A 22,191-nucleotide genomic window follows, 5' to 3' on the forward strand; every position below is an offset into this window, starting at 1 on the left:
CCCTGGAAGGCACACAGGGGACCCCCCCCCGAGTCAACCTCCACTCTTGCTTGGGCTCCTCCTTCAGGGTCTCCCCTAATCTTCCTATGTAGCCTCCCACAGCTTTTGTCATAGACGGCCATGGTCCTCCCTCCACACACCCCGCCACGGCCCTCGGACCCTCAGATAATCAGAAGTTAGGTCATTTCCGGGCACTGACTGGGGTCCTCCTCCGACCACTGTCCCCATGCACACCCCACAGTGTTCCTCCCATCACCTCCTCTTTAGCCTTGCTCAGATCCTGTTTTCTAATTGGCCTGCGATTCCCACAGGCCGCACTGCCCACCTTCTGCCGTCGGGTAGTTTCCACTGTCCCTCTGCATTACTGGTGAGGGAGCCATCTAATCCTGGCCATGTTCCAGAAGACCAGGGAAGGGCAACTCATGGCCCTATCTGCACCTCCCAGTTCAGGGGCTTTCATGAGGACCAACTTGGGGTCCCCAGCTACTACTGGGGCATGAAGTTCACAAGGCTTCCTTTTAAAAACACACTGAGTTCTTCAGAGCCCTTAGGACCGCCTCCTGGAACGTGTGTGTGTGTGTGTGTGTGTGTGTGTGTGTGTGTGTATGTATGTGTGTGTGTAGGAAATGGCACCTCTCAAGAGTAAGCCCCAGGGACTGCCATGCCCAGTCAGCAGACACATCAAGTGGAACTGCCCACAAAGCCTTAAGGCAATTCTGTCCCTGCCAGAGGTAGGGATGCTGGGAGAGGCGCCTACTGTCTGGGGCCTTGTGGGGAAAAGCAGAAAGAGATGACCAGAACCATACCTTGGAGCTGCCACGGAGATTGCCAGGTTAAAGAATGGAGAACAACAAAAAGAGAGAGACAGGCGGTAAGAAGGTGACTAGGCCAACAGGAAGGCAGGGGCAGGAGAGGGAGACCTGCCTTGGACTGCCCACCACCTGCTTCAGCATGCGAGTCCCACACGCTTACACAGCCCCTCCACCCTAACACGCAAGCCCAGAACACTCTCCCATGAGCCCTGCCCTGCCCCTGAGCTGACTGGCCCCAGGCCTGGTCCTCTGGGAATGCTGATACAAATCCACACGCTTTGGTCAAAAAGCAAACAGCTCTGTGTGGCAGGCACACTCGCTTGGAAACAGGGCAGCAAGACCCATCTTTGTGTTTGTTTTTCCAGGCCTTGACGTGTACAGAACATTCCTCAGGCCCAGCTCCCTTGAGCCCCCAGGAAACCCTGCGGCTGTCCCAAGCCACCAGCCAAACCCTAGGCCCGGAATCCCCATACAAGCTCCAAGACTGGGGCTGTGTTATTCCTGTCAACAAGGCTACACTTCCTTGTCTGTACAGAGCTCTATCTCTAAGGGTTCTCCAGGTACAGTACTGCTAAGCACTGGCCACCCATGGTTCCCACACCTGCCCATCAGAACCGCTCCAGCTGAGCAGACATCACTCAGGAGGTGTGTGTGACTCTCTGTGAGTGAGCTTTCTTCTCTCAGTGCCTCTGAACAGGCCCCATCCTGCTGATGGGGAAACCGAGGCCCACACTGGGAATGGTGGCTGCCTGGGGTATGGCAGGATCTGGTTGACATTAAGTCCCTAAGTGACAGACTAGGAAAGAAAGGGCTGCCGTGTTCGCGGCTATACCCCCCTCTATTCTCAAGAGGCAGAGCCAAATTCAGAGCTGAAGCTTGCTTTCTCCACTTTGTCCAGAGAACCAACCTCCTTCCTGCCGTGGGCCCCGTGTTCTCTGAAGTCAGGGTAGCTGGGGCTATGGCTGGGTCTCCTATGAAAGCTAAGGTGCTACGTGTGAGCCTTACTGCTGACCCGAAGGCTGCAGGCTGGAACATGGTCTAGCAGCAAGGAAGGAGCTGCCCATGCTACTTAGGCACAGAGCTGGTTGTGCATGGGGCCCCTAGACCTGCCAGAAACTTCCTAGATAGATGAAGGCCTGGGGTAACCCCGTGGGCTTGTGTGGACCTGACCTGGCCTAGCCCTCAGGAGCTCTGTTCCACAGGCTGGGTCTAAATACAGTAAGGACAGGAGTAAGGAACTAACAGGAAACTAGAGAGGCCATGGGGACATGCCCGAGACCTGGAAGGTGGGGGTGAGGCAGAGGCCCACTGTTGGATGCCTTGTGCCCTCTGCAATATTCACTGCCTCACTCAGGGACAAGGGCAGAGTGCCAAGGGCCCCCAGGCTGAAAAGGTGACCAAGGGGAAGGGAACTTGGGAGTACCACAGCTAGCTTCAGGTCTCAATCAGCTGTAAGGGGAGGGGAGTTGGTTTGGAGTCGGGGATAAGGACTATCCCTTGCCATTCTGTCCCCTCTGCTCAGACTCAACCCTTCAAACTTTTCTAGTCAAGAGCCCTGTGCTTGGAGTTATCCAAGTGTGCATTTGGCTCTGTCACTTGTCTGTCATTGACACAGACACAATCTGACTTGGGTCTCAGCTTTGCTTGAACTGGGGCAGGTGTGTGACACTATGGGGCTGGCAGGGATAAAGAAGGTACAGCCCAGGGCCTGGCCTGGCTCCACATTTCTGAACCTGGTTTCTCAGCTGTGAGATAAAGGGCTAGGACTGGAGGACTCTGTGTCTTCTCAGGTTTGACCTCTGCTTTATGACTTCCAACTCGCACTAACAGCTCAGTTACCCTCTTGGGAGTCTGTTTCCTCATCTGCGTATTGGACAGGGTAGGTGTATCGACTGGTGCCTAGCCCCATCCCCGCTCCCCGCACCTCTGAGCAGAGCTGAGAACTGCGTGGAGGTCCAGAGGTGGTGTTTTCTAGCAGACTCCAGCCTTGTGTTGCACACAGGGTTGGGATCCTCCCAAGGGACACGCCACTTTCTCCAGCACCTGTGAGACTGGCATGAAGACTGAGTCTGTCGCCCTCACCAGAGGCCAGCCATGAGAACCCCTAAGCCCACCTTCCTCCTGTGTCAGATGGCTCAGGGACCTTGGGAATAGGGTCAGTATAGGGACGGCACTCTGAAGATGCTGTGTTAACTGATGATGTCCGATGTCCTTATCTGCTCAGGGGACACGTGGGGGCAATGGGGACAGAGCTGTGGCTCTCACTGCTTGGCAGGGAAGTAGAAATAGACAATACGGGATGGTCAGGCTGCTGTGGCAAGATGCTGGATCTTACGTGTCACCAACTACAGCTCTTTAAGGGGCAATGATAGCCCTAAAGAGCCTATGTGTTGTCCCCAAGTAAGGAGTGGGAAGAGCAGGGAGGGGCATGCTCAGGATGCAGACATAGTTGGCCCATCAAAAAGAGACTGTGGATGTGAGAGCACCCGCTTTCCCATAAGGCCTAGGCTGGTTCATGGGCCACGTAGGGTAATCTCAACTGGAGGCCTTTGTTAAATCTAGTCCACCCATCCACATCCGCAGAGGACATATGGCCATACCCAAGTCATTTGTGTTTGTCACACTGAAGGATGATGGGGGAAAACTATCTTAGTAGAAAGCCAGGAAGCCTACTAATTATCCTGTAATAGAAAGAACACGCCCCCATCCACTCCCGCCAGATCATTACCTGCCCCCTGTTACACAGCCTGAGCACAGGCTGAGACTCCACCTAGAGAGTAGGGTCTATGTGCAGCCCTATTCCACCCCAGGGCCTCCACACTCAGGCCTACCTACCGTGTCGAGGTGGGTGCGTTGGTGCTTGGCACGGTCGCTGGAGTTGCTGAAGGCCTTCTGGCAACCTGGGTGCTGGCACAGGTATGGCTTCTCGCCTGTGTGGCTCCGCAGGTGGATCTTCAGATTCTCCAGGCGGGAGAAGGCTTTACTGCAGCCTTCGAACTGCAGGAGAGGCTGATGAGGGGTGTCCTCGGCCCTGTGGGCCCACCCGCCTGGAAACAGCACCCCAAGCCTGCCTTTTCCGGCCCAAACCACCTGCTGCCTTCCCCCTATGCATCTGGGAGCACTGCCCCAGCAAAGTGTCCAGGGCTAAGACTCAGAAATGGGCAACTGGGGCCAAAGATGACCTTTCTGCTTCTGACTTAGGGAATAACAACTCATACATGTGCCAGCTGTGACCCCTGGGGTCAGCAATTCCAAGGCAGGCCATGTCTGGGCATGGAACCCCAGAAGGAAGGAGTTCAGCCTGGACTGGAAGGGCTCTCTATCCCCAAGAGGCTTTGGGGTGTTCTGCAACCTTGGCAGGAGCAGGGTTTCCAATCAACATCCTCCTTGGCCCTTTGTTCTTACTGACTGGTTTGGGGGGAAAGGCTGTTGGAGGAGACCAATAACTCTTGGCTGCGTGATTTCTCTGACTTTGGGAGAGCCTGTCAGACTCTGGGGATCAGTTTACCTCTTTCCCACCAGGAATCTATGGATCTTTGTCTGGGCTTCCGAACACCTGCTTCCTCACACCCCTGCCTTTGTTCAGACTGCACCCCTCCTGGGAAGCCTTCCCTTCCTACACTGACAATTTAATGTATACATTTTTTAGAAGCTCGGGATCTGTATTAATGTCTTCCAGGATGCCACAAGTGCCTCTCCTACCCCATATATCCCATACATCAGCTGTGGAGAGATGACTCTGAACTCGCCAGGAATCTCCATCCTGACAGGTAGAGAAGGGGTGCTGCCTTATTCTTATCTGAGATAAAGATGCCACAGAGATTCCGGCAGATCCACGCTCAGGACCAGGATCTAGATCTGCTTAGCCCTTGCGAGCCCAGTGAGCTTTTTCTATTATCTCTATTCAACAGCTGCAAAGATGAGCTGAGAGCCAGGAGGCTGAGGGGACCATCAGGTCAACGCTTCTGCCTGGCTCCAATGGGCCTGCTGCTTCCACAGCTTGCTGCCTTTTCCCGGTGGCCTTCTGGGTGTTGGTAACTCTGCCCGTCCGATGAGGAGCTGATGTGCAGCAGGCACAGTGACTACAGATACGGCCCTTGCCACAGATGGCTCTGCTCGCTCACTGAAGAAGCCCAGGCAAGTCATTCTGTGAGTCTCAGTTTCCTCATCTGCAAACTGGGTGAACGCTAACCTTAGAGAGTGGTGTGAGCCCTAAATTAAACCACATACATCAAGTTCTGATCATGTCACTGTAGCTGTCATTTAAGGCCTCAGAGCAGGTTAAGTGGCAGTCTGCCTGGGGTAGTCTCTGGCCTGTTGCACTTCTAGTAGAGCTGTGTGTGTGTGCACATGTCCCCCCGCTTCCCATGATCCTCTTTCCTCTTCTTGCGCTGCACCCCTTGCTGCCCACTACCTGGCGAACCCACTCACCATACTCTACCTTCCATCAGCAAAGGCACAAAATTCCTTAAAATCCCACACAGAGCAGAGGATACTCAGAGATCTGAGAAGGGGCCGAATGTGGGAGCCTTGCAGTTGCTGAGCTGGGGATTACCAAAGCCTGCCTGAGGGGCTGAGCCCTGAAGCCTGGGCTTTGGCAAATGAGGTGCCAAGAAACTCATTTCAGGGAGACAGCAGGCCCAAGCACAGGCAGGTGGAGCTGCAGGGGCACCAGGGTTCTAGAGACAAATGCTGAGCCAGTATCTGGGGAAGCAGCGAGGAAGCAGAAATGGGAGCTTAGGGCTGCCTTTAATTACATACATGGCAGAGCAGGTGAGTTCTGGCATTTCTGATCCTTACAGAACACTCCTGTGCCATTACTTCCATGGCCCAGCAGACAATATGATGCTGGGCTGTTCACCTGGGTTGCTCCAGCATGGCTTCTGCTGCTATGACCACCTTCTATCCCAATGCCAAAGCTAGGAACCTGTTTCCTTCTCCTTGACCCCAGCAACCAATTGATCAGCAGCCCTTGGTCGGCAGCCTCTCCACCGATCACTGCATGACTCACCTGGGAATCTACCTGCCTCCTCCCAGGCCACTGCCATATGAAAACTTAGCCATCGGATAATGTCTGCTCTTGACTCTTTTGTACCTGTGTGTGTGTGTGTGTGTGTGTGTGTGTGTGTGTGTGTGTGTGTATTGATATTGTCCCAGCATTCTGGCTAGTATGATCTGGCCCTGGTGATGCCTGACAGTGTCATCAGCTCTCATCCCACTGTGCTCCAGAATCTTGTGCAGCGTGGTACCAATCTAACCACGACACTCTGAGGGGATGATCTCAGGTGAGTTCATCTCACCTGTCCAGTGCCCAGACATCTCGTGGGCTCATGAGGAGGGCAATATTTGCAAACGAAAGCACATATATAGCATCCTTTGGCTCTTGGTCTTGATGCCACCAGTGGCCTTCAGACATTTCTACAGACACATCTTGTTCTGGGTAAATTTAAACATGCTGTTTAACTAACCAGATAAACTCCAGGTTCATCTAGCTTGAAGCAAAGGCTCTCACGTATGGTAATGGGTGACTCTGGGGAAAGAATACTTAGAGAAGATGGTGTCTAATAGTCTCAAAGCATGTCAGGATGGGTGGCTAGGGTTTTTTTTTCCTCATTCACCTGAAATATCAACATTGAAATACATCCTAAGAGAGAGCAAAATAAGCTCAAAATACCAGGTATCTGGCAATACGTCTTAGACACCTACCACTATCTAGCGTTTTGTGTTTCACTGAATCAAGACAATGCACCCTGCCAGTGGAGTAACTTCCCAGCCCCACCCTGCAGATGAATACAGTGAGGCTCAGAAAGGTGATGTCACCATATCACACAGCTGACTAGAGCTTAGGTCTGGCCTGAAGTGTGACTGACATGGCTGTACACCCCTACGCTCTTTGCTCAGTTCTTCAGGGTGCTCAGAGGGCACCGCGACCAGGCTTTAGGAGCTACACCGGGATTTCAAACTGGGCCCAACATGGGTTCTGAGCCGCAGCAAACTGAGGCCCAGGCTGCCGGTGGGAGCTGCTCTCTGTGGTGCTGCCACACAGAAAGGAAAACCCGGGCAACACAGCGAAGAGAAAAGCATGGCTGATCCACAGAGCGCAGCGCCTTGAAAGGCCCCGTTCCCACATGTGGGGCGTGTTACGAAAGAAGATTAAAATAATGGGGGAAAATACCCCGGGAACCGTGAAGCCCCAGACCATCTGGAGTTTTATAGTAACAGGCAGAGGAGAAATCAGCCTAATTGAAAAAAGTCCACTGCAATCCATTACTGCTGCGTGCAGCTCACAGTACGGAGGGCAGGAGATGAAAGACAGAGGGGAGCCATGGCTGGAGCCAAGGAGGCAGCATCTTCCCCTCCAGGCCCAGCCCAAGGACCCTTCCAGTTCTGCCTGGGTGGGGGCTAGTCAAAGACCAGGACATTTCAGGCCCTGCGTTAGGCTCAGAATCTGCAGGACCGGTTAGGCTCTCAGCAAGTTGCCTTCTGAGCTGTTCGCTCATGAATAAGGGCTGAGATCCTGCAGGAGAACCTTCTGGGTGGCGGACACAGTTGGCTCTGGTGATGATGTCTTTCCCTCTGGCCCCTGGGAAAGAAGCAAGGGCTCTGTTTCACACATAAGGTGTATGATGGTACCATGGAGAAACTCACACAGAACTTGGGCTAGTCACATCTCTGTCTTCCTTTTTCTCCTCTCTAAATGGGGCCACCACAAACAGCTCTGAGGAATAAATACATCACTGTACCCAGAGTAGGACCTGGCACACAGTTGGTGCCTAATGAACGTCAAGTTTCTTCCCTGGGGCTGACATGGCCCAAAAGGAAGGAAGGCCCAGTTTCTCATGCCCTGATGAGGAATCTGGATGCGGAGAATAAAGAAGAGGTTGGAGGGAACGGGGCGTCAGGCAGGGCAGGGGAGGAAATGCCTCCAGATTTGGCATTTGCCAGTGACTTGCTTCTAAACAAACACATTTCTGGTTTAAGGGTAAAATATATTGGGTTACAATAGCCTGGCAGGCCATTCAGAGATCAACTTCTCATTTTTGTACAAACTTTTAAGTTACTTTACAATGATTTAGATGGGAGAAATGTGCAGTGCCAGATTCTTTTCCAAGATGTCAAACAACGCGGTGCTTGGCCAGCTTTAAAGGCCAGCCATCCGGGGACTGAGGGCCACTCCTCAGCCGCCCACCCTGGGGGAGACTCAGGCTGGCCCTGGGTGTACCATCCTAGGATCCCCTTGTGACTTTCACAGGGTTCTTCAGAGCCGTGGGCTGTGCCAGGCCTCTGGGGACAGTCAAAGTGTGAAGGGAAGAGACTAACATGGAAGGTTTGAGGATTTGGGGCCGAAGGACACTGGCCTAAACTGTGAGGCCTCTCGGGGAGGGGCTAGTCTAACGCGGGGCACAGAGAATGACCAGGCAGCTGCGTGCACGAGAGGGCTCTGCCCTGCAGCAGCTTCACATTTGCTCTATTCCTGGGACCAGAGCAGACTCCCCTCAACACCATCTCCCCAATCCCATTATGTAGGCAGAGTGATTTACTTCATCAGAGGTAGAGACGAAGCGCCAGAGATTTTAGGCTGCATGCAAGAGTCCTTGAGCTCATCAAGGACAGAGTCTGGACTCGCCCCAGTGCCTAGCTCTGTAGCTTGAGAGGCATTCTCATCCCAGGCAGGCCAGTGGGGCAATCTCCTCTCGCTTACCCAGCTTCCAGGGGCCTTTGAAACCACCCAGAGAAGCCAGCAAGCTATGACAGAGTGGGACACAGAGCAAGGCAAGGGAAAGGGGGATAACAGAGTCCTGCCTGTCCTGGGAAGGGAGTTCTGAGGCGGTGGAGCCTGGACCTTTCCTTACCAGGCTCACCTTGAACACAAACGCTTGTCCACAAAAGAAACAGATTTCCATTCCTGGTAGTTGAGAGAGACCTAGAGATTTGGTGGTCAGTCAGCAAGGACCCAGATGGCCTCTCTTCCAGGGGTATATGGAGAGATTTGGCTTATGGGTCGGAGTCCCAGGAGGGGAGGCAGAGCAAACTATCTCTCTCTCCCATGCATCACACCAGGTCACCATAGAGACCCAGAATCACAGACACACGTATATCTTACAATTGACACTTTTCCTCTCGTCCTAGTAATCAATATGTCAAAGATGGAGTTAGGACAACAGTACACAAACACAGATTCAAACCACACATACCAAGATCTAAATATTCTCTTGTACACATGCCCTGCACATATACTCTACATGTTCCCCACCAGACACCCCACCATTCATGACACACAAGCGCACATACACACATTCTTGTACATATACCCTAAACACACAAGCCCCAGATACCACCACATACACACAAAGATGCCAACTCTACAGAAACACTAATACATGGCCTGTGTACAACACAACACGTGCAGAAACTGACACACACGTGGAGTAACGGGTAGCCTCAGGGTAGCCAGTGCATGTGTACTAGAAGAAAGGCTTGCCACCTGGAGACAAAGTCTTCCACGAGGACACCTCAGCATCCAGACACCTACTATATGGTCAGGCTCCAAGACTGTTGTTCTTTTGTACCCTGTCTTGGCCTCCAGAGAGCTTTAGGAGGTGGCACAGAAGCTGCAGGGAGAAGAAGCTAGGCCCACTGGCTCCTGATATTCCCAAGGGAACCAGATTAGGCTGGGTATAGATCAGGCAGAGCGCCCATGAAAACCCTAAGACAGTGGCCTTCCTCCTGGCCTCCCTAAACCATGCCCAGCTCCCACCCTGCTCCAGCTCAGTCCATACTGCCCTGCCCTCAGCCTACAACCCTATGGCCCCCTTCTCAGAAATCCCCTGATTTGCTGTCCAGCCATTCTGGTTCTTTCAGGTGTGGCTCGTACTGAGGCCCTTCCTAAACCTCCTTCCTGCTGACCTGCCATGAGCTCCCATGGGCACTGAAGTGGGCTTTTCCCTGTTCATGCACTGCACATTTCTTGGGGCCTTGCTTGAGACCCTGGGGCCTCACATCACACTTGCAACACAGACAGAAGCCAGTACCACAGTGACAACCTAGGTCCCAGGCCTCAGCCCTGTATGTGCCCTCAAACTAGTGAAGGACGGTGACAATAGCGGCAGCATTACATTTATGTTCAGCCAGAGAGGGAAGGAACGCTAAGGAGAACCATCCTGGTGGCCAGGGCCCCAGTGTGCTGAGCGCCTTTCTTTCCTGGTCCCATCAGGATCACAACAACCCTGGGGGAGGCAAGACTAGGTTTCTGTCTTTGAGATGGGTAAACAGAGGCACTGAATGGCAAGGAAATGACCTAAGGGCTGAGCCTCAGTAGGTGGAGCAGGTATCCAGTAATAGAGATCCACACCTCACAGCTCCTCCTGTGGCCTGTGAGCTGAGGAGGGGAGAGGCCCACATGCCAGTCAGAGGCCTTTGTTCTATGGCTCACACTCAACAGTGGAGAGAGGCCTGCTGTCAATAGTTCTGCTTATGGCCCACCCTGCAGTGTTCACAGTGATATGCGGTTACCTAGCAACACAGAAGCCTTCACTAGGCCAGGTACCCTCACTAGGCCTCACTCAGTTTTCATCTGTAGAGTGTGTGTGTGTGGAAGAGAAAGAACTGTGCCTCTACTTTAGGGCCAGGGAGTGGAGATGACTCAGCAGAAAGTAGAGGACCAGAACGCGGAGATGACTCAGCAGAAAGTAGAGGCCCAGGATGTGGAGATGACTGAGCAGAAAGAAGAGGACCAGGATGTGGAGATGACTCAGCAGAAAGTAGAGGACCAGAATGTGGAGATGACTCAGCAGAAAGTAGAGGACCAGAACGTGGAGATGACTCAGCAGAAAGTAGAGGATCAGGATGTGGAGACGACTCAGCAGAAAGTAGAGGACCAGGAAGTGGAGACTGTTAGGTTGGGAACGTAGGTCCCAGCCCCTCGCATCTATCCCAGCCCCCAGGCCTGGTCTGGACTTCAAATCCCAGCAGGCCAGGTCCTGATCCCTCCCTGGGGGTAGGGTCAGGACCCCCTCCCTGGGGTACTTAAGTGATCCCCCAAAAGAAGAACACATGGTCTCCCTTTCTTCCTCCCAGGGTTGCATTTCTGCGGCTTCCCGGTTTCCCCCTCGGGGCCACCCGAGAGCACAGATCTCCCATTAAACCTGGATATTTCTTAATTTGACTTGTTTTGATTTGGCTTGATTGGGAATTTTTGCGTTGTCAGAGAGCTAACATTAAGAAATAGTCCTAACATTTGGAGGTCCCACCGAGATAGGGAAGGTCCTTTCCACACGTGGCAGGCCACGTATTGAAAGGCCCCTAGTCTACAGTTTGGGCTCTCGACGCCATGCTTAAAACTGGCTTCTGGGCTACAGCGGCTGCGTCTTGGTGAGTCCCTTTTCTTGTCTATGCTATAGGGTTTTAGGGGACCCATTCGTACTTATTTTTGTTGTTTTTCAGATTTCCAATGAAGTCGTGAGCTCACGTTGGGAATTCAAATCAGGTTGCGGTCAATCCCGTGGGATCAGGATTGGCTGAGGCGGAGATCTGTGTTTTGGGACACCAGGCATCCAATCTCCACGGCCCCTCTGGACCTAAGTGCCATCTTGGTGGACGCACTAAGGTGGACTTAGGTCACATAGGTGGACATAGACTCTAAAATGGGCACTTCCAGTTCAAAGCCATGTCTGTTGTTGCCCCTATAAGCCTCTTACAGAAATCTTTTAAATTGAGACTGCCTGATACAAATGAACAAAACTTACATATATATGGGTTTTTGTCCATGGTTTTTGGTCTCTGTGCTCTCACCCCTTTCCCCTTAGCCAGTTTCTCACAGCACCAAGCTGCCAGAGGCACTGGCCCCTCCCCCACTCCCTCAAGCCCACACTCCCAACCCCTCCTGGTGGAGCAACATTCTTTTTCCTCCCTTTCCCAATTCAGAGGTTCAAGGTCAACTTCCACCTTCCCCTCCCCCTCCTACCTCACCGCTCTACTCTGGACCCCCCTCTGCGCACTGGGCTAGTCCCTCCCCTGCTCCCTTTTCTCTTCCAAATCTCAGGTAAAAGGTGGCTAACTTCCTTTTCTACTAATCATTCTGCTTCCTCAGCCAGTACCAGATATTAGGAAAGAGTTAAAAAAAAAAAAGTTGAGGATGGTCCCCAAACTCCTATATGGGAATTGGTGAAAATGGCCTTCAAAGTTTTTAATGCCCCCCCCAAAATCAGCTGAGTCTTCCTGACAGACAAAGCTACAACAATCTACAGGCCCAGGCCTTACCAGCTGCCCTAAGGTCACAGGAAGGGGGACAAGGGAAGTCAATCATAGGGCTCTATCAAGTGTGGCCTAAAAACAAGGAAAAAGCATGACCCAGAGAAATCCCTTCTCTCTTCCTTATCTAGAGCCAGATTCCAGGGCAGAATGGGGCAGCAGCTTGCTGTCCAGCAGTGGTCACCCAGGTTCGTGTGGTCCAGGAGTGAGCTTGGGGGAGAAAAAAGCAAAGCCTCCTGAATTCCCATCTTCCAAAGAGTGCTCTGGCCAGGACAGAGAGGGGAGACAAGAGCATGGACAAGGTAGGGATCCCCAAAGTAAGGTGGCTTCACACTGTGCAGTCCCATCCCTGGGGCCAAGCCTTGGGGGCACCGGCAGCACTCTGTCTGGCCTGGCTGCCCTTTTGGTGGTTTCTGTGTGTCTCAAGGAGGTCTGTCTCACCCAAATGTGGAAGATTTAGATTTTCTGGAGCCAACTAAGACTTGATCAGATGGATGGGGGACAAGTGGACTCTGGCCAGAAATGGGGCAGAGCGGCTTAGCAGGTGTTAGTCTTAGAAACAACTGAAGGTTCTTCAGTTTTACATAAGCCTGCATGTCCCAGAACAGAGAGAATGCTAGCAAATTCTGCGTACTGCTGGGTGGGCTTCTGGAGGTGGGCTCCCTGGCACAGAGGCCTGAGCTGTGGTAAACTTAAAAGCTAAATCTACTTTCCCCACATTCATGGACTTCAGATTGAGTCTGATATAAGGAACATGGACAACACCCAGTGTCCCCTATGGGAAACACGGACAAGGAAGGCCATAGCTGGTATCAATGGCACACCTCAGTCAGCTTCAGCAGCCTTATCTAGGCCCTGCTTGGCTGACTTTCAGACTCCCCTAGTTAGAGGGGCTACACTACCCCTTTTCTTAGATGAGGCTTCCAGGGATGCCCAACACCAGGGTTCTTACAATATACTGGATCAAAAGCAAAGTGTTACAGGGATTAAGAAACACTGGGCCACAAAAGAGACTAGAGAAAGAACAAATGGTTACTAAGTCATCAGAAAACAATCTTAGCAATCACAGCCACCACATTGAGCATACGAGTCAAGGCACCAATGTAATGGTTTAAGTAAAATGCTGCAGGTCCCTGAGGGTCAACAGTGGGCAGTGGGCCATGAGACCATGCCACAGGTCCCCGAGCGACGGTAGGCAGTGGGTCCCAAAGGCCACGAAGGTAGCCAAGTCCCAGAGGCAGGAAGCCCCGTGGCAGGTGAGAGACCAAGATGGATAGGCATGCCATGCAGAGTGAGTTGGATATGTATTTAGTGGATTATAAAAGGGAAGGGGAGAAAAGGGGAAGAGCAGAGAGTGGGGGGAGATAGAGAAAGGGAGGGACTCAGGCTGGAAGCTGAAGATCAGCTTGCCTTGGTAGAACGAGGGAGAGAGTGGGCATGGCTTGTGTCTTAAAGGGACAGGACAGACCATTACAAACTGGTGATCTCCAGCAGTCCAGCCCAGCCTGGACTGGGCTCTGCAAAGGCCCAGGCTTTCAGCTTCCCCAGGGGTGCCAGAGAGAAACACACTGCTGTTACCATACTGAAGAACCAGTTACAAAAACCAAAGAGCTATGTCTATGCGATAAGCAAGTCCCTGAGGGGAAGTGTTCACTGTACCATGCTCCTCTGAGCTCTGGGGACATGAGGCGCTTTCTGGGAAAATCAGCTGCCCAGATGCCTGGCTCAGCGGAGCCTCACCACCCCAACTCAGGGGACGGCTGGAACTCATTAGCATTATGTCAGGAATAATGTGAAATTAAAACATTTAGCTTTGGCTTCGAACATAGAGAAGCACAAAAAGAGAGGTATGCCATCGCACTGAGCTGCTCGGTGGTGACGTGGGCACCGGTAATTCCCAGAAAAGAAATTGTTGCTTGGCACTTGGACCCAGGCAGGACCCTGAGACTGTCAGCAGGGAGAAAATAGAAAACGGCATCTGCAGTGTGGTCCAGGAGGAAGCAGGCTGAGTATAGCCCAGGATCCAAACTAGAAGAGGCTTTCTATCCTCCATATACCCTGCCCATCCCTCCTGCTGGCTTCTCTGGGGCTAATCTGGAACCTGGTGAATTCTGTTCACCACCCTTCATATCAATCATTTGCCCCGTGGTCAGGCATTCTCAGACTGCCAGCCTGCTGCTGTTATGGCTCAAAACCCATTCTGAGCTTAGAATAAAAGCACAGCCTGCCATCCCCCTGCGGACTCGCTAGCTCACTCCTTCGCACACAGGGATTGCATAACTTGGCTTTTACATTATTGTTCCCTTGTCCTAGAGTCCCTGGAAATGTCAGGGTTGGGAGTATCACAGCAGGGATTATTTTATTTATTTATTTATTATTGCTATTTATTGAGCTCTACATTTTTTCTCTGCTCCCTTCCCTGCCTCTTCTCTCCCCGCTTCAATCCTCCCCCAAGGTCCCCATACTCCCAATTCACTCAAGAGATCTTGTCTTTTTCTACTTTCTACTTCCTATGTAGATTGTATCTATGTAAGGCTCTCTTAGTGTCCGCATTGTTGTCTAAGTTCTCTGGGATTGTGGTTTGTAGGCTGGCTTTCTTCACAGCAGGGATTCTTTAGGGAGAGTCCTGGGTCTCCTAAGGACTGACCAGAGAACCTATCAGGCCTAACTGGGCCTCCAAAGGCCCTCATGGGACAAGTAGAGACCCCGAGCTGTCAAAGGACTTACCAAGCTTCCTCTGACCCCCTACATCTGACAGTGTGTGTATCCTTGCAGTCCCAGGCAGGACCCTCCTGCTCCCATGTTTATCTTGGTGGACAGAGTATCTTGCAGTTACCTGGGTCTGGATTCGGATTCTAGCACCCCTGTAAGGCTCTGATTGGTACAAACCATCTAACTCCAGGCTTTAGCATGCCTGCTCCGTCACGAGAGTGGTAAGGATGAGACACCTCAGTGGGCTGCAAAGAGACAGTGCCAGACACTGCTGAAGTACTGCCACCTATAGTCCTTAACACACACCTAGGAACTGAGGATTCAAGGCTGTGGGGGACAGGGATTTGGAGGGAGGTGGGTACCCGGGTATACGAGAAGGCAGTCCATACAGCTCCCAAGCCTGTCTGGCTGGTGACATAGTAGAACCTGCTAGAATTCACTCACTCATTCACGTCCCTCACACTCAGCTAACTGTGCATGGTTAGATGTCCAAAATACACTGAAAAAAAAAACAAGAACAGGATGGCTCCCTTTAGTAAAGTATATTTATCATGTGGTAGGTTAAGACCTGGAAAAATGTCCAAAATAACAGTGGTTAGTTCTGAGTGGTGCCAGCAGGGGTAATGTTCTTTGCTACACTTTACTATCTTCATATTTATTCTTACTCTCCCATATTTTATACTATGGAGTGTTATAACAAAGTTAATGGGCAGTGCAATCCTTGAAGGATGGGTCTAGGTTACAATTCTAGACTTCTCTTGGTTCACCGTATAACTTTGGGCTACAGGATGTACCTACCCTCCATGAGATGGTAGAAGATTCAAGTCAGGTCTGGAAGGGTCATTTACTCCGGTCCTATGTAACAAGGTCTTTCACTCATGTTTTTGTATAAAAACAAGGGGACAGTGTGATGACTTCCAGAGAGGCTCTGAGGACTAGGCGAGTGATGGGTGATGACCAACTTTGCAAATGGCTTGGAATGAAGCCCACAGTGCTGACCACTGCATGCCTGTATTGGGGACTCTTTCATCACTCCCTGGATGAAGGTCATGGATGCCTGCTTACAAGGATGAGCTCACTGAGCTCCTGGTTCACACATGGTAGCCAGGGATGACTGAGGCAGCAGGGCAATAGAGTGGCAGGTTTAGTTAAAGGTGGGAACAGACAGGGAGGGCAATGGCTACACTGCACCCCCAGAACAACACTAAGCTGAAGAGCCCTGGGGAGGGACAGTGCACCTTCAACACCCATTGCCACAGCCTCAAACATTGGAGCACATTCCTCAGTCACTTGTGTGGGGCCTGAGCTATGGATCAGGAGATAAGTCCATGATGTGGGAGTCCCCTCTGTGTGCTGTGATTACCATTAATGAATAAAGAAACTGCCTCGGCCTATTGATAGGGCAGAACTTAGGTAGGCAGGGAAGACAGAACTAAATGCAGGGAGAAAGGAAGGAGGAGTCAAAGGGACGCCATGGCTACGCTGCTGGAGACAGATGTGCTGAAACTTTGCTGGTAGGCCACGACCTCGTGGTGATATACAGATTACTAGAAATGGGTTAAACTAAGATGTAAGAGTTAGCCAATAAGAAGTTAGAGCTAATGGGCCAAGCAGTGATTTAAATTAATATAGTTTCTGTGTGATTATTTCGGGGCTAAACCAGCAGGGCGGCCAGGACAAACAAGTGGGCCCTCCTCCAACAAGTTCAATTCCCTTGCTCAGGTCTTAGGCATGTCACCTGGTCCCTGTCCTGGAGCAGATGGGACCCTCCTTCCAGTAGACTTACTGTAAGGACAAAGACATGATTGGGGTGGTAGGGTCAGTGAAACGTTCGTTTACCACACAGAGCCAGTACCCATGTGCTCCTTCTCCTACCGTCATCCACTCAGAATGCATGTCACCCAGCAAGCTCCAGCTCATAGCCTCCCTAAGCTTCCCTGGGGTCCCCAGCCATGTTCCCTCCGTCACAGCCTCATGCTCAGCACAGTAACTCCCAGACTCTGTGCCTGTTCCTACTGCTGCAGGGAGGAGTCAGACACAAGACAGTCCTGGTCCTGACCTGGCAACCGACTGGATGTACAGCAGAAGCTCCAGGAGGGTCCTGCTGATGGCAGCAAACTGCTCCATCAATGGCAGCCTTCTTGTCCCATCCCACTGCGGGATAAAGAGAAAGGCTCTCTGCTTTTAAACTCATGGAGCATCTGAGGCAGAGGGATGCTACAGATATGGGCTCAAAACTAAGCCTCAGACTGGTGGTAGCCCAACAGAGGAAGCCACACCTCCAATCTCCCAGCCCTGTGCTCTCTGCTGGCCTCGGGCTACCACTCTTCCAGCAACAGATTCCACTGGGCAAGGGTGACAGGCAGCAGAGGCAGCAGTGGGTGCTGCCAGGGCTGTCCTTCCCATCACGTTCACAGTGCTGGATGGCACCCTGGCCTTGAACTCCACTCCTTTATGGCATGGGCTCTTGTGGAGGGACAGCAGTAGCTAGCCATGTCTGTGAGACACCTGCTCCTGTCACACACCCAGCACTTCGACGGCAGCGGAGCACTCGGCAGAGACCCACGGAACTCTGAGGGCCAGGACTCGGGACCTGACACAGTAGCTTTCCCTGTTGCGGGAAACACCACATCGTGAAACACCAACTTGGTGACTCTGAGGTGTAGGCTGGGGCTTAAGTGTTTCATGTGCGTCTCTGCTCGAAACAGTTGTCAGGATCACCAGGGCAGGTGGCAGCCATTTCTCATTAGAAACAGGGCTCCTCACTTCCCGAAAGAGCTCACGTCACTGGGGAAGGGTCTCCTGTGAGGAGCAGAGGGAGGACTGCGCTCTCCATCCACACTGCACTGTGAGCCCCATATAAAACCATAACAAGCTATTCATTCTTCAGAACTCAAGCTTCTGCCATTCTGCCATTCTCTCTCGTGCTGTGCCACAGCTCTGGGCCTGGCCTTGCAATAGCTCAGAGGCTACTGAGCTGGTCCTGGCCCCTGCCCTGTGAAGCTGAGCCGAGAGGAAGGTCAAGCATGGGGCCAGATGTGCTGGGTGTGTTTCCCTGTGGTCATCCAGAGGATTCAATAAAGCTCTTCAATCGCTCGGCAGAGAAAGAACACACACGACCATAAAACCCACCATGTAAAGCATATAATTCAGTGGCTGTCAGCATATTCACGCCTGGGCAACCATCACCACAGCGGTTTGTAGAACATTTTCACCCAAAGAAACACTGCCACTTGGCAGTCACTCGCTCCTCACGTCTCCCTCTCCCGAATCCCCAGGAACTGCAGACTTTCTACTCCTATAGATTGGCTTAGCACCGTGTTTCTAAGATTCCTCTGTGCTGTGCTGCAGGGTACACAGTACCTCAGTCACTTTTAGGACTTAGTAATGTTCTGTTGGGGCCAGTGAAGTGGGTCAGTGGGTAAAGTCGACGGTTGTGCAAGCCTTGAAACTTGAGTTCAATTCCAGGAACCCACGTTTAAGTGGAAGGAGAGGACCAGCTGCCAAAAGCTATCCTCTGACATCCACACATGCGCTGTGGCAAGCATGACCTGCCACAACATCACACACAAATATAATAAATAAATAAAATAAAGATAATAAGTATTTAGACGTGTTCTGCTCTGTGGAGGTGACAGACCTATCTGTCTGTCCACTGGCGGACACTTAGGCTGTTCTCTACATTTTGGGCTCTGATTAGAGAGGCCATGAATCTTCACGTGTAGGCTTGGGTGTGGTCCTCTCGTTGGTATGTAATTCAGAGTGGAGTGACAAGTTCACATAGATGGCAGCATGATATCAGCTTGATCTTCGGACTGTTTTCAAAAGCCGGGGCACTATCAATGTGTGAGGCTTCCAGGGTCTCCACACCCCACAACCCTCCCATCAAAGCCCTGTTTTTAGCTCCTGCCATGAAACCAAGCAGCGCCACACCGCTTCTCGTCTGTCATTTCCATTTTTCTGGTTAGCGTCGGGCATCGTGTTCCGGGCACCTGACCATCTGTATAATGGCCCAGAGACACATCGTTCAAGCCTTTGCCCGTGCGAAAACCCAGCTGTTTGCCTTTCATTTCACTGAGCTGTGAGATCGTTAACATAACCCGGGTATGAATCCCTTCCCAGCTCTATGACTGCAAAGGTGATTGCTTTTGCGCTGAACGAGAGCCACACATGCAATTCTCGCCGCATGTGGGGCCATATCGAAACCAGGAGAGCCAGAATCATTTTCTTCCCACAGGTCCATGCTGTCGTCATTCCCACACTGCAGACAAGCAGCCAGCCACAGAGCTGTAACCTGCTCAGTGCATCCATCTAGAAGGGGCAGAAGGGAGCGTGGGGCAGGAGAAACAATCATAGCCCAGCCTGCCAAAACCCCGGCAGGGAAGGGGAACCCCATGGGGCTGGCCTCAAGCAGCAGGAGACCCTGTAAAGAGGTGTGGCTCCCCCAACAGGTGTTAGGGCCACTAGATTGAGCCCAACTCTGAGGTTTCCTCTCTCCCCTGCCAACCCAGAGGGATCTGGATTTGATTTCATCTGGGAAGGAGTTTGTTTCCTTACAAGCATGCATGCCCCGATGGGTGGAAAAGGAATATTCTCCCACAGGGAGCACAGGCTGTGGTTCAGGATCCACCACTGCAAATCATGGATGATGACATCAGAGGGGGCTCAGCCGTGAGGGTCCTGGGACTGGCTGTGCAGCAGTCAGGGGAACTCTGACTCCAGACTGGGCATGGAGGAACACAGACTCAGGGGGACAGGTCCAAACTGTCCTCAGTCCTTCTCCATTGTGGGCCCGCTAACACTGGAGACCTAACGCTTTATGCAAGAAGATAGTTACTGAATGTTCTTGTTGTAAAAATACAAATAGCAGACCAGTCCAACAGTTAGCTCACTTAAGGGACTATAATACTGCTGTGAAAAACGTGTGCATGGGAGATTCTAGGTTCGCAACACCACACTTAACCGTGCTAATCGTTTATAATCTTTTCTACAACCCCACTGGAAGCGTGAGAAACAGGGAAGTGAAGAACCTCAGCCAAGATGAGGGCAAACTGGGACTTGAGCCCTTCTTAGTGGCACACCCTGCCAGCAGCCTGTCAAATTACCCTTTGCTGAGTCCAGACTCAGTCCAGACGCTGCGCTCAGCACTCCCTCTGGTATGGCAGGAAAGGCCCAAATGACAGCCTCCGTGACATGGCCGGGGGGGGGGGGCTCTGCTCTTCCCTGCTCTCCGAAATCCTTCATGATTGTGTCACTTATGCAAAGAAATGGAATCATCTGCTTCTTGCAGTTACTGAGCCCCCAGGAAAGTAAGGAGCCACCTTCTTGGGACCTACGGTGGCCCATCCATACCATACGACCTATGCCCAGACCTATGCCTCTTGCTGAAGAAGCAGGCTGGGGTGAGGGGTGTTCCTCAGCCTCTGTTAGATCCACTGGACCTCAAGTTCATAGAAGGGATGTTCCCTCCAGTCTCATGCTCAATGGGGTGACTGCATCTGCCCTGACCCTCCCTGGGCTGCTGGAAAGATTCCAGGTCAGTCATTACTGACGGTGTCCCAGAGCCAAAGGGCCTCAAGAGACAGCTGCATGAACAGAACCTGTTGAGGGCTCAGAGAGCACTTCTGGCAGCGTCCTCCACCCTGTCAGGGCCTCCTTGACCTCCACAGACCAGTTCTCTTCTGTTTTTCCCAAGTTAAGCCTGATTTTCTGGACGCCCACAATCCCCTCAGACCTTTGCGGTGACCACACCTAAACCCTGACATCAGAGCTCTCTCCATTCTCTGAGCCTGTCCATGTCCCCAAGAACTATCCCTGCATGCCAGCTGCAGCACCCATGTGGCTCTCGGTTTGAGAATGGCGTGGGGCATGAGAATCCAGCTAAACCAGCCACGGAATGTGGCTTCTCTTGCAGGAACTGGAGCCCTACACCAATCCTCCCACCCACCCAAAACACACACATGCACGCACGTGTGTCCCCCCCCCCCACCACACACCACACAAACAATGCACACGGAACATCTAAGAGATCAGCTTCCTACACCCAACAGATATACAATGAATGCCTAACACACACACAATATCTTCCCATACCTAACATACACACTATAAGCACCCAGCATGCACATACCAACTCTACCACTGGCATACACACAAGAAACACACACCAACTTTTTATACCCCAAAGATGCACAAAGCACACCTAGTACACACTAACTCCTTACCCCCAATATACATGCACATACACACATCTAACAATCCCTTATATCAATACATGCACATGCCTTAAACACAGAGTGCACATCCAGCACACACGCACCAACCCTTTAGACCTAACACACATATTGTACCATATTGCTCAAGGCAAAGCTAACTATCTTACCACCCTGACACTGCACCCCAAGTTAACCCTACTTGTTTTTCCCCACTCACTACACATGCAACACTGAAAACATCCTCTCCAGCTTCCTCCAACACACACGTCTAACTACACATGCATATCTAGTAGGTACATGCGCTCCCTAAACATAAGCACACGCCATAACCAGACCAACTTCCCGAAACATACACTTAAGCACACACAATACGTCCTGTAGTATGTGTGTTATGGGGCATGGACTGGGTGCAGAATGTGTATGGGATGTGGATACCATGGATGTAGATGCAAAATGGTGCTTGTGAACATACAGTATTTCTATTTCCACCCCAATACGCACATACATAACTATATAAACCCTTCCACTCTATACCAAAACCCACACTTACATTCCCACAATCCTACAGCTAAGAGCCTTCCCAACCACACAATCTAAACATATCTTCTGCAAACATACCCGCCCAACACACTTCAAATGCCCCACACTCATTCAGACCATGTAGACCTACAGTCATGCAGGCACACAATTAGCAGACATGCAATCATGTGGACAAACGACATGTCTCCTAATAAGCTGAAAGCTTCACATGCACACTGTCACTGAGCACAAAGCCCTGAATCCTGGACTCTCCCCTGCAGCATCCCCATGCCTCACATATGCCCAGGTGTATGCTGCTATGGATAGACAGTGTGCCAGAGTGGGTAGAACCAGGCAGTTCCCTTCAAATCCTTGAGCAGGGCCCCTCCTCCATCCCTGCTGCTTCTGTGCCTGGACCAGCTCTGCACAGCAAGGCCCAGGTGGCAGGGGGAGGGGCAGCCCTCACCAGCCTCCCCTCAAATTCCTGCCTGCTCCGGGGGTTTACTCTTCCCTTGTTCATTAATGATTAAAATACTTTATGCCGACCACAAAGATTGTTGTCTTTGTCTTTCTCTCTTTATAAAAACCAGCAGATGCATTCGGGACCCTCCGGATCTCCTCGGGGTGATTTACATGGCCACAGTCAGCTCTTGGGGAAGCAAAGCAAACATTCCCATGGCCTA

At 51.8% G+C, this 22,191-nt stretch overlaps 1 protein-coding gene across 1 annotated transcript in view; it reads right to left on the bottom strand.

The window, feature by feature from the left end:
- The window catches only part of Glis1 (GLIS family zinc finger 1), a 188,756-nt gene that overhangs the window by 14,938 nt on the left and 151,627 nt on the right, over positions 1-22,191 (bottom strand). Inside the window, exon 4 of the mRNA XM_085686366.2 lies at positions 3,648-3,809. Within this exon, the coding sequence (XP_085542492.1) occupies positions 3,648-3,809 (162 nt within the window). The remainder of the gene's footprint in view (positions 1-3,647; positions 3,810-22,191) is intronic.

The sequence above is a fragment of the Myodes glareolus genome, chromosome 3, assembly GCF_982192425.1.
Source record: "Myodes glareolus chromosome 3, mMyoGla1.1, whole genome shotgun sequence".
NCBI lineage: Eukaryota > Metazoa > Chordata > Mammalia > Rodentia > Cricetidae > Myodes > Myodes glareolus.